Source organism: Bubalus bubalis, chromosome 2 (genome assembly GCF_019923935.1).
Source record: "Bubalus bubalis isolate 160015118507 breed Murrah chromosome 2, NDDB_SH_1, whole genome shotgun sequence".
Lineage (NCBI taxonomy): Eukaryota > Metazoa > Chordata > Mammalia > Artiodactyla > Bovidae > Bubalus > Bubalus bubalis.
Window position 1 is genome coordinate 96,618,137 of NC_059158.1, and position 12,346 is coordinate 96,630,482.

Genomic DNA, 12,346 nt, shown 5'->3' on the forward strand with positions numbered 1-12,346 from the left:
CATTACTCCTAAAGCTGAACCAAAGGAAAAGAAGCATGATCAAGAAAAGAAAGAAATAGAGAATTGAGCAACAAAAGATATGTCTGTCTTTCTCTCTCTATATATATATCCATATATAATATCTATGCCATTTATATTTTAACATTTACTTCAGTAGTTATTTCATGATTTTGATAAAATGGCACATTTTTGTGGAAAATCTCTGCATAATATATTCTAAATTTCCTTTTGTTAACATATAATTCTGAGTATCAAAAGACATACATATCTGTTCTACTATGAACTGATTACTTGAAGATATGTATAAAACACATAATGTATATAAAATGCATAACCTCTTGTTATCTTTGTTTCTAGAGTTCTTGTGGCCCTGAAATTTCTATTAAATATACACTGAATTATTTTCCTGATGACATTTTTTATTTTCCTTGCTAGCGTCTGTACACAGAAGCCTGGGACAAAGACAAGACCCAGGTCCACATCATGCCAGACACACCAGAAATTACCTTGGCAAGAATGAACAAAGTCAACTACAGTGAGGTGGGAGCAGATGCTAATTCTATGACATTTGCATGGCATTTCATATTTCAATTAATCTGTTCCATGGTGATGTAATATAAATGATCAATTTGTAAAGAAGGCCATTTTTTGCTCCATGTGAGTACTAAATACTCTTGCATTTCTCAATTACCATCCTAAGCATCAATCTTGAAGTAGCACAAATTACCATTTAGGCAGTGTAAATTTTAAGAACTGATAATTAAAGCAGTAACCAGAAGATTAACTAGACTTTCTTCTTTTATTAATTAGGAAATTGGCAATATACCAAAATACATTTATCTCTTCCTTATCAGGAGACATAAGAGATGCAGGTTCGATCCCTGGTCAGGAAGATTCCCTGGAGGAGGGCATGGCAACCCACTCCAGTATTCTTGCCTGGAGAGTCTCATGGACAGAGGAGCCTGGTGGGCTACAGTCCATAGAATCGCAGAGAGTCAGACACGCCTGAAGCAACTTAGCACATAGCACATATGTTACATAGCTGTGCTAAATTTATTTTCCACACATGCTTTATTTTTCCTAAATTATAATTTAGGGTCAAAATTTACGATGTTTATAAGGTTTAAGTCAAGGATTAAAATCACAGTACAATCAAATAACTGAGAGACAGAGGGGACCTATCAATATACACATTAGCAAGCCCATTTCCTATTTATTGTCTGTGAGCATAGAGCTGCCCCATATCAGAACCACAGACTTTTGTTTAATTGAAGTACAATTGCTTTACAGTGTTGTGTTAGTTTCTGCTGTACAACAAAGTGAATCAGCTATATGTATACGTATATCCCTTCTCTCTTGAACCTCCCTCCCACCACCACCACCACCCCACCTGTCTAGGTCATTGCAGAGCTGAGCTGAGCTCCCTGTGTTATACAGCAGCTTCCCACTGGCTATCTATTTTTACACGTGGTTAAAAAGAAAAAGGGGGGGGGGTATATGTGTCAATGCTACTCTCTTAATTAGAACCATAGATGTTTAGGCTGAGAGGTCAGCCTCTGCTCTAGGCAGGAGTCCTCACCCAAAAAGCCATCATTCTGCCTTAGCTTAAGTGTTCTCAGTGACAGGATGCTTACCTCATAAATCAACCCATTTGTTCCGGCAGTTCCTTTGCAAAGTGTTTCTCACATATTGGGTCAATGGTTTCTCTCTGCAGACCCACATAATTCTCTAAGACCATAGTCTGTGCCTGCCCCACAGAGATGGGGTTGCTGCTGTGTGCCTCCCCACCAACTCACCCCATGTTCTCTTTCTAATCTAAACATCCCCACTGTCTCTCAGTTTTTCCACCTGAAAAGTGGGTTTAACATTATAATAGTACTCTTCTCAGAGTTGTTATAAGTTCCTGGACATTCCTCACCCGACATCCCTGCAGAATGTGACTCTTAGAACCGAACACAGTCCTGCAGATGAGGAATGACTAATGTAGATTACCGTTGACTTTGCATTTCCTCTTCCGGACATTCGCCCTCCATTTCTGCACCCTGCGCCTTAGGAGTCCTTGGCAACTATGTCACTGCTGGTGCATATGGGACTTGGGGTCAACCAAAACCCTAACACAACTTACATGGGCTTAAACTAGACTTCCTCTATCTTGTATTTATCCATTTGGCAACTTACATTTCAGTTCAAAGACTTATATTTATATCTTGGCAATTTTTTCTTCTTAGAATGAACCTATTGATTTAAGCCTATGGAGAGTTTTGTGAATCCAAGATTCTGTCTACTGATGTATTACTTATTTCTCCCAGCTTTGTGCTACTTTCCAGGAAAATATTCTTTCTTTGACAGCCTATTTTAACATGTATTCCTCTTCTGCAGAATATAACTGAGAGAATTTAATTAGTCACCAACTTAAGTCATTTTATTTTTGGGGGGTAGAAACTATATTTTTAATGCTTATATAACTAACTCTAAATTGTTATCCCAAACTAAAAACATCAAGTGCCACTCTCAAAAAGAAGTGGATTTTCAGCTAAACTTACAGTATAGGTCCCATAATGCTACAGGAAAGTACATGCTGTATGAACAAGTGTTTTAAGAGGCAAAGGGCCCCTAGCCACTCAGCATTTCTGGAATTGTCAGCTCTGTCTTTATTGCAAAAGCTCAGAGCTGCTGTATGTTGCAATTGGTTCAAAGAGGCCCAGGAAGAATTCCCTGAACTGAGTGCCTCACCTGCCTGGTCTGCTTTCTCCGACTTTTCTCTATTAGCTGAGTTCAATTCTGTTGTGTTTCTTTCTCGTTTAGGACAGGAAGATAAAATGCAAATTTGATGATGTCATTCTCCCTCAAATATTGTTGTTGTTTTCCCATTTCATATAGAGTTAAGCATAAACTTATCGCCAGGGCTTCACAGCCCAACTCCTGACTTTTTTCAGTCCTGTTGCCATTTCCTCTGCCTGGCACTGCCCCCACTTCCTTTGACATCCCTGCACTTTTCCTCCCCCATACTTTGATTCGTACAAGTCCCTGTGCCCTTGACCGCCATCTCAGTCTATTGAAACCCTGTTTATCACTGAAAACTTCCTGATCTTTCAATTCGGAATCAATTTCTCCTTCCTGGAGTTTGTTCTAATAATATGGTTAAAGCACCATTTGTAGTTTGACTTCTTGGCAGCTTGTTCCACGTCAGTCTTTCCATCAGTTCTCCAGCAATCTTGGAAGTGAGAGAGGTCATATTCATGTTTGGCTCTCAAGTACCAAGCACTGCCACAGCACAGAGTTAGGGCAAAATAAATGTAGATTGAATTAGTTTTCCTCCTGTCCACTTTTGCCACCTAGACCCATTTGTTTCAGCTTTCCAAAACTGATTCCTTGTTAAAACTCAAAATTTTTAAACAATGAATAATACCTATATATAGTTAATGTAACATAACTTTAAAAATGAAAAACAAAGGTACCATGTTCCGTATCATTTTTAAGACTCAACTTTGCCAAAAAAGTCACAAAGCATAGGACTCTCAACAGTGAGATGATCACAGGCACCTACCTGTGTAGAACTTAATGAATTGTTTTAGTTCTCTGTTAATATTTGGGTGTGAATGTCAACATCTAACCGATTTTTTTTTGGCTCAAATTTAGAGTCTGTACAAACTCGCCCATGAAGAAGCAAAGAAGAAAGGCTACGACTTGCGAAGTGATGCCATCCCAATTGTGGCAGCCAAGGCCTCCAGGGACATCATCAGTGATGTGAGTTGTCGATTTTACTGCAAGTATGTGGTCAGTCTGAAGGGACATTTTCACTGAACTAAATCTTTGAAAAGAACTTTCCTGGCCTTTTGGAAATAAAGCCTGATGTATTTGTGTAGGAATTTTCTAAAATCTAGCTTTGAGGGAAATGAAAAATTGAATGTTTATTAAATTTTTATAACTGTTAAAACACAGTATCTACAGTGAAAGCTGATCAGAGATAACAGAGAAAGAGCCATTTATGTGGAATTTGTTAGAGTATAGCTGCAGGCTTGGAGGTACTTATATAAAATTGTCACAGTGCTGATGGAAAGAGTGACTCATAAACTTAAGTTCTCCCAATAAGAATCATGGCCTGGCTTTATATAGCATTTTAACTCAAAAAATGCATATGACATTTATCATTACAATTCACCCTTATACGACTATGAGAAGAAGAAAGACTAGCCCAAGCTTGCACCCTTAACCAGCTCCCGGCTTGTGGCTTGTACCTTACAGAATAAAACCATCATCCTTCCCTGGTACCTCAGGGGATTCTTGGAGAACAGACCACTGCTCTAAAATTCAAGGCCCACTATTTGGGAATACGGTAATACACTGTGTTTTATGTAGAAAGATCATATTAGTGACTTACTTTAGTTTACATACATTGGGCCTTTCCTACAAGTGGATGAATGCAAATAATAATAGATACCAAAGTAATAATAACCAAAAGCACTGAGAAATCTGTGCTAAAAGTGTTACATGCATTATGTCACTTATTTTTCATAATTACCCTAGGATGTAAGTGTTGTGATTATCCCTGTTTTGTGGATTGCTTAAGCAACTTATCTAAAGTCAAACTCTTAGTCGGTGGTGGAGTTGAAACTCCAGTCCATCTCATTCCTTCCCACTGTACTATATTGCCTCTGCTGACTCATCTATACTTTCTCACTCAGTTATCTTTGTGACTAGAAGCTTGTATTTTGGATAATTAACTTGGATTCCAGGACGATGTCATTGGCCATGGAATAACAAAAACACTGTTCATCCATGAGAATGAGAACCTATGACTTTATTAGGAACATGCTCTAACCAGCTGGGCTGCTATGTCAGCTCCCCTAGTTTAGTCAATTTGCAAAATGATGCCAAATTTTCCACCATCACTGAAAGTCTGAATCCATTATGAAATACTAAATTCTTTTCTGTTGCTACTGCAGATAGTCCTTGACCTTGACTTTATCTTCACAGAAACCAGACAATCATTTTACTACTTATTAAACCCATCTTGTCACTGAGCACATCTCTTTTCTGATATGCTTTTAGTGTCTAACCCATTTCTCCAAGTTCCTTGGTCCAAATGGCCTCTCCACTGTGTGCATGTCCTGCCTCAGGAACTATTCATTATTACTAGGCCATAGGTGATTTGGGGTATACACTACAATCATATCAATTCCATCTATTTTATTACCACTATAAGCTTCCAGAGGAAAGGTAGGCTACTGCCTTGAGTTAGTGCTTATTAGCAAAAGTATCAGCTTACAACTGGGATATAAGCAAGATGATTTGTACAGACTTGTGACCTCTAAAGGCTTCTAATGAAAATCTGATTTGTGCATTTTCATTTCAGTACAAATACAAAGATGGTTACCGCAAGCAGCTCGGCCACCACATTGGAGCCCGGGACATCAAAGATGACCCCAAGATGATGTGGTCCATGCACGTGGCCAAAATCCAGAGTGACCGGGAGTACAAGAAGGACTTTGAGAAGTGGAAGACCAAGTTCAGCAGCCCAGTGGACATGCTGGGGGTGGTGCTGGCCAAGAAGTGCCAGACCTTGGTCAGTGACATAGACTACAAGAACTACCTGCACCAGTGGACGTGCCTGCCCGACCAGAGCGATGTCATCCATGCTCGGCAGGCCTACGACCTCCAGAGTGACGTGAGTACAGCATCTATAACAGCCGTGTGCAGAAGGAAATTGAACCATATGAAAGCCATCCTTCGTAAACAACTCACTGGGCTACTCAAACTAGGATTTCTTGTTTAGTGAATGAGATGTGAATCAGAGAATAGTTTTACTGTTTAATTGTGGATACATTACTAGGCTTTACAAGGAAGTGAAGTTTACTGACCGGACTTAGTCTTATAAAAATAAACTGGAATTAAGCAGTGTTGGAATTCCAGGTCTACCACAGGGAGACCTTTTATTTTATTCTTTTAAGGGGGAAAGAACACATTTTTGTTTTTTAAAAAGTTACTCAAGAATTTGTTTTTAGCTTTCTTGAAAAACAAATAAGTTTATCATTAGTAGACTACTGCTGCAAGATTGTTGTTCTTATGAAATAAGAGAAGTCACCGAGTCTGGACGCTATTGGGTCATTTCCCTGGCACTTTCTCCTCTCAGCAGGGCTCTTTGTGGAGCAGTCACAAGGTAATGACAGAACCTAGTGCCTATTGGAAGCAGAGGCACCATCTCCAATCTGGATGTGAGAAGCGCATTTTTTGCAGCATATGTTTTATAGATGTTTGAAGGAATTACTAAGCATTAGAGGACTTTGGAGAATAACATGAATTGACGATAATTATTCATTAAATTGTTGTTCCTAGAAACTGTAGCCTACCTGTGGCAACTCCCACATGTGTTCTGTAGCCTTCCACAAGATGAAGAGCCCTGTGTTTTACAAAGAAGGCTTTGCCTGCACAAGGAAGGTAGTTAAAAACAGTTAACGTCACCCATGGAGTGACCACATTGACAGACCACTTGCCTGCATTTGTCAGGTGCCCTTTTGAGATCCCCTCCTTCTCATAGTGACATAGTCTTAACAATGTGGGAAGCATATGAAAGTTAAACAATCCAGAAGTGTAAAATGTTATTGTTTTCATTCTTGCTGTTATTTAAAGGGCAGTAACTACTCAGCATAAGGCAATTCCAACCTGCTTTTAGTCTATACAGTAAAAGAGCCACCTGTATGCTCTACTTAGATGCTGTTTCAGGTAAAAATCCTTCAAATGAGCTGGGCAAAGGTCCAATTCCACCACTGTGAAGTAGTTATGAATGAAAGTCTTTAGCAGAAAAAATTACTTAAAGTGTCAAATAAAGACATGGAAAGACAGTTCTGGAAAGGAGTCTATGCTTCCCATCCTGAGAATTTGGTGAAGAGCCGGGTTGCAGACCAATAAGATGATCATTTTTTTGTCCTGAATCTTGAACAGTGTTAAAGTAGCCAAAGGTCTGCCTCTGGGCTTCAGAGGTTCTCTGTCATTATTGTTCTGTTTTGTTTTTACTTTCTGGCCACATGTGGAATCTTAGTTCCCTGAGCAGGGATTGAACCCAGGCCCCCTACATTGGGAGCACTATCTTAACCATCTCCAGGGAAGTCCTGTCATTACATTTTAACTTCTTTTCTTGTTGCTTAGAACAAAGAGCATTACAGATATTTTTGAAATATAAGAAAAAACACATAGAAGGCAATAATAATCCAACCACTGAAAAAGCCCTCTCTTGCTCGTGTAATACACATATTGTTTTCTATGCTATTTTTTTGTTAGCATCATATTAATGACATTTCTACAAGTCACTGATATTCTTTAAAATAGGCTTTTAATAGCTGCATAGTGTTTCTTTTGACTAGAAAGAACATTTATTAACATTTATTTCGGAGAAGGCAATGGCACCCCACTCCAGTACTCTTGCCTGGAAAATCCCATGGACAGAGGAGCCTGGTAGGCTGCAGTCCATGGGATCGCGAAGAGTCGGACACAATTGAGCGACTTCACTTTCCCTTTTCACTTTCATGCATTGGAGAAGGAAATGGCAACCTACTCCAGTGTTCTTGCCTGGAGAATCCCAGGGACGGGGGAGCCTGGTGAGCTGCCTTCTATGGGGTTGCATAGAGTTGGACACGACTGAAGCGACTTAGCAGCAGCAGCAGCATTTATTTATGGAAAGCCTGTAGCTGGATGTTTGCGCAGTTTCTCTTTCTCTGGGTTAGCTTCTTTTCCTGTTGACACAGAGTGAACATCCACTGAACTGGCTGACAGAAGATACTCATTTCAATTACTCCTGTCCTAACAACCTGAAATATTTTATCATTTTTTGTTACTTTCCTGGGTCATTTTTGAACATACTTCCTCTGCTGGTTTGCCTAATAAAACAAGCCTGTTTTCTATAAAAGCAACAACCAGAATCGTACTTTATTATTGATTCTATTTGTATCTTGACCCTAAATTTTTCAATCTTGCTGAAGAGTTCCTGCCTTTTTCCTCTTCACAGAATGTTTACAAGTCTGATCTCCAGTGGCTGAGGGGCATTGGCTGGGTCCCCATTGAGTCTGTGGATGTGATCAAGTGCAAGAGAGCTGCAGAGATACTGAGTGATAAACTCTACCGTCAGCCTCCAGACACGTTGAAGTTCACCAGTGTGCCTGATTCCCTGGAGCAGGTGCTGGCCAAGAACAACGCCATCAACATGAACAAGGTGAGCTCCAGCTGCCTCAAGCTTCTCCAAGATGCAAAAAGAGGTTCTGAGACATTAATCACTAGTGGAGTTAAAATTGTCCATGCAAGTGTGGGGTCTGTTTACTGCTTAAATGACATACTTGAAATCCTCTAAGTAATTTCTATTATCCTCAGTTGTAACCCTGATAACCATCATTAAGACTCAAACCTCAGTTGAATACTCTATATCTCAGTCTGATTTATTTTTTCCTAATTAGGTCAATAACATTCCTGCTTTAATTGACTTTTTGTAGTTCTGTAAATGGTCTTCTATAACATGTTCTTTCTTTTCTATCAACATATTCTTTGATAGCGCTTATACACAGAGGCCTGGGACAAAGATAAGACTCAAATTCACATAATGCCTGATACTCCAGAGATCATGCTGGCAAGGCAGAACAAACTCAACTACAGTGAGGTAGGGGCAAAATCTTGTGGGGCCATACTTGTGGTTGTCATTGTAGTTGTCTTCTACACTTACTTTTATGAAGAATCTTGGATCTCAGCTGTCCTGGAGGGTATAGCTCTGTGATATGAACACTCAGCCCATCCAACCTTTCATCTGTAGTTGAATATCATATGCTATAGGATTCCAGGGGAAAACTGAAGCCACATTATCTTTTCCATTTATGGTCTTTACTGGTGTGAATCAGTGCAACTGGAGAGTATTTTTGGCATTTCCAAGGGGTAGTATGACCAAATGTAATACTGATGTATTATTTATATGAAAACATTATTTGCTGTTTATCTGAAATTCAAGTTGAGCTTGGCATGCTATCTTCCTGTTTGTTAAATCTGGCAGCCCAACCAAGGGGGCCTCTAATAATACGTACCCCTTTCCCACCTGGATCCTGAGTGGAATTGAGAAGGAAAGCAAAGCAATGAAACTAGAAGTCAAAATCTCACATCTTTTATTACTAAAGTTAGTTTCAAGGGCACGTTTGTATGAGAGCCAAATGAACTTGCTAAGTGAACCCCAGAACTGGGTTCCTCATCCAAGTGTAGGCCACGCTGGAGCAGGAGAGTCAGCTCCACTTCCCTCGGGGGTGAATCCTGCTTAAAGCATGGAGATATGCAGAGGAGGGCACTGGGCATATTTTCCTAAAGGGAGCAGGGGGAAATGAAATAATCAAGCTCTTTTTATAGGAAAAGAACCTTAGGCATTAGAAAAACGTGTTCTCCGTTGACAAGGCTGATTACTATTTTTTTAAGTAAAATGCAATTTTATAGGTGCATGTTTTACTAACATGAGGCAGCCAAAAGTTAGAATCTTAAAGTTGTGATTATACTCAAGTTAACTTTAAGTTGTGCTTTGATTGTTTTCTCATTTGTTTTTTAAATATTATAAAATATCATATGATTGTCAAAAATTTTTAATAATGAATAAGAGTATATAAATGTTATTTTTTATCAAACGAGTAATATTAAACATATTGTCCTGCAGGTTTCTTTTCACTTAAGATGTATAAACTGATGCTTTGTTCATCAATCTATATCACTAAATTATATTAATTTATGTTGGTATACATAATATATCATATAACCTACATATTATATATAAATCTATAATGATATAAATAATAGATTATTCTATGTTAATACTTATTGATATATTTCATTTGTTTCTTATGCTACAGAGTTTTTTGGTAAAATATAATTTATTTGCTTTCCAGTACTGCTAGGAAGTTGTTTCCAGAGCCTTTCCTTTTTTAAATTTTGTGATATGTCACTTGATAAACTCCAGATTGTTGCCGTCAAATCTTTCACTGTCAAACGTGCTTTAACTCTGACTTTCCTCCTATAGACTCTGTACAAACTCGCCAACGAAGAGGCAAAGAAGAAAGGCTACGACTTGAGAAGCGATGCCATCCCGATCGTGGCAGCCAAGGCCTCCAGGGACATCATCAGTGATGTGAGTACCAACACTCCGTGGATATACAGATACACATGACTGGTTGTGGTGGGAGGGCAGAGTCAGTATTACAATAGCACGGTTCTTCTGGGTGTCAGTTAAAGCACATTTATTGTGCTTTAAATGAAGTCTTTCATTTGTAAAGCCCTTTAATAATTTAACTCCAAAAGATTTTAGTATTCAGACCCCATAGGCAGAGCAAGTATCCTAAACTTCAGAAAAAAAAAAAAGAATTTGAATCTACATTTGTTTGTATCTTTTTGCCCTTTCATACTATGACCAACCTAGATAGCATATTACGAAACAGACATTACTTTGCTGACAAAGGTCCATCTAGTCAAAGCTATGGTTTTTCCAATAGTCATGTATGGATATGAGAGTTGGACTATAAAGAAAGCTGAATGCCGAAGAATTGATGCTTTGGAACTGTGGTTTTGGAGAAGACTTTTGAAAGTCCCTTGGACTACAAGGAGATCCAACCAGTCAATCCTAAAGAAAATCAGTCCTGAATATTCACTGGAAGGACTGATGCCGAAGCTGAAGCTCCAATACTTTGGTCATCTAATGTGAAGAACTGACTCATTGGAAAAGACCCTGATCCTGGGAGGGATTGGAGGCAGGAGGAGAAGGGGACGACAGAGGATGAGATGGCTGGATGGCATCACCGACTCGATGGACATGAGTTTGGGTGAACTCTGGGAGTTGGTGATGGACAGGGAGGCCTGGCGTGCTGCAGTTCATGGGGTTGCAAAGAGTCGGACACGACTGAGCAACTGAACTGAACTGAAACCTGCTCGGGATTTTTGCCAATCCTTTCTTTGAAAAACTACTTTAAGTGCTTCCTTTTGAGTTATTTTTAAATGAAAAAAGAGTTTTATGACATCCTAAACCAACAATATAGTGAGCCTGATTTCTCTTTCTGCTGTCTCTGAAAGAAGTGCCTTTGGTGGAGAATTCAGACTTCTGTAAATGTATGCTAGGATTTGTGTAATGTTGTTCCCTGAAGTGGACAGAAGATAATCCACGTCAGCTCTTACCGCCACCAACAACAAACCACTTTCTTGTAGTCATATAATCTATTTTTCCCCCTCAAGGAATCGCAACAAACCTCACCCAAATTTCATCTCCAATAGACCAGGTATGCAAGGACAGAAACACAAGCCAGTCCGTTTCGGGAGTCCTGTAAATCAGTGAAAATCGGCAGAGCCACATTTGGGAGGGGTGCAGTGGGCTGGGGGTAAAATGGTTCCCATGCACTCAGGAGTAGCATTCTTAAAATCACATGTAAAACTTCTGGGTTAACGATTTCACTGGCCCAAGATAAAAAAAAAAAAGGCCGTATTAACTCCAGTTGATTTTCTGAAAAGTGTTGCTGCCTTTATTTCCAGAGACTTAACATCTGCAAACCATAGAACTATGTTGTTTGGCCTGCTTCCCATTAGAGTATTGCTGTGAAGTCTAGTCAGAGTTTAGGATGAGGAGATAAGAATTACCAATTTTAAAATAGTAGAGTTTTATATTAATAAAACTTTTAGCCCTTTTCATTCATTTTTATTTTCTTAAATGACTACTTTTATTTCAGTATAAATACAAAGATGGTTACCGCAAGCAGCTCGGCCACCACATTGGAGCCAGAAACATTGAGGATGACCCCAAGATGATGTGGTCCATGCACGTGGCCAAAATCCAGAGTGACCGGGAGTACAAGAAGGACTTTGAGAAGTGGAAGACCAAGTTCAGCAGCCCAGTGGACATGCTGGGGGTGGTGCTGGCCAAGAAGTGCCAGACCTTGGTCAGTGACATAGACTACAAGAACTACCTGCACCAGTGGACGTGCCTGCCCGACCAGAGCGATGTCATCCATGCTCGGCAGGCCTACGACCTCCAGAGTGATGTAAGTACTGAGACCCATTAAATACCGCTGTTGACCATGCTCATGATGGTAATACATAGTAAATATGCAGATAATGGTCTAGGATTGGTAAAGCCCTCAGGAAAAGAATAATGTTTTTTTCCTCCCCACCCTTAATTTACTGTGCTTTGCTTTTCTTTTAGAGAGAACATAATACCATGAACTATATCCTATTGGGCTTCATATTTTAAAAGACATAGACATAAAATTTGCCTATCCACATTTTCCAGTCCTTTGCATTCATTTTTGAAATCAAGTGCCAAAACAGTTTCAGTAATCCTTGCTTTTGTGTTTGA

The 12,346-nt window shown here is 39.4% G+C and overlaps 1 protein-coding gene across 30 annotated transcripts in view; it reads left to right on the forward strand.

Moving 5' to 3' along the window:
* Nucleotides 1-12,346, forward strand: part of NEB (nebulin) — a 218,281-nt gene that overhangs the window by 84,122 nt on the left and 121,813 nt on the right. For 29 of the 30 annotated variants that reach the window (XM_044935534.1, XM_025261488.2, XM_025261512.2 and 26 more), the window contains exons 63-69: nucleotides 436-540; nucleotides 3,640-3,747; nucleotides 5,357-5,668; nucleotides 8,003-8,206; nucleotides 8,540-8,644; nucleotides 10,031-10,138; nucleotides 11,721-12,032. In XM_044935534.1, the coding sequence (XP_044791469.1) occupies nucleotides 436-540; nucleotides 3,640-3,747; nucleotides 5,357-5,668; nucleotides 8,003-8,206; nucleotides 8,540-8,644; nucleotides 10,031-10,138; nucleotides 11,721-12,032 (1,254 nt within the window). The remainder of the gene's footprint in view (nucleotides 1-435; nucleotides 541-3,639; nucleotides 3,748-5,356; nucleotides 5,669-8,002; nucleotides 8,207-8,539; nucleotides 8,645-10,030; nucleotides 10,139-11,720; nucleotides 12,033-12,346) is intronic. The other variant, XM_044935537.1, reaches the window with a different exon arrangement.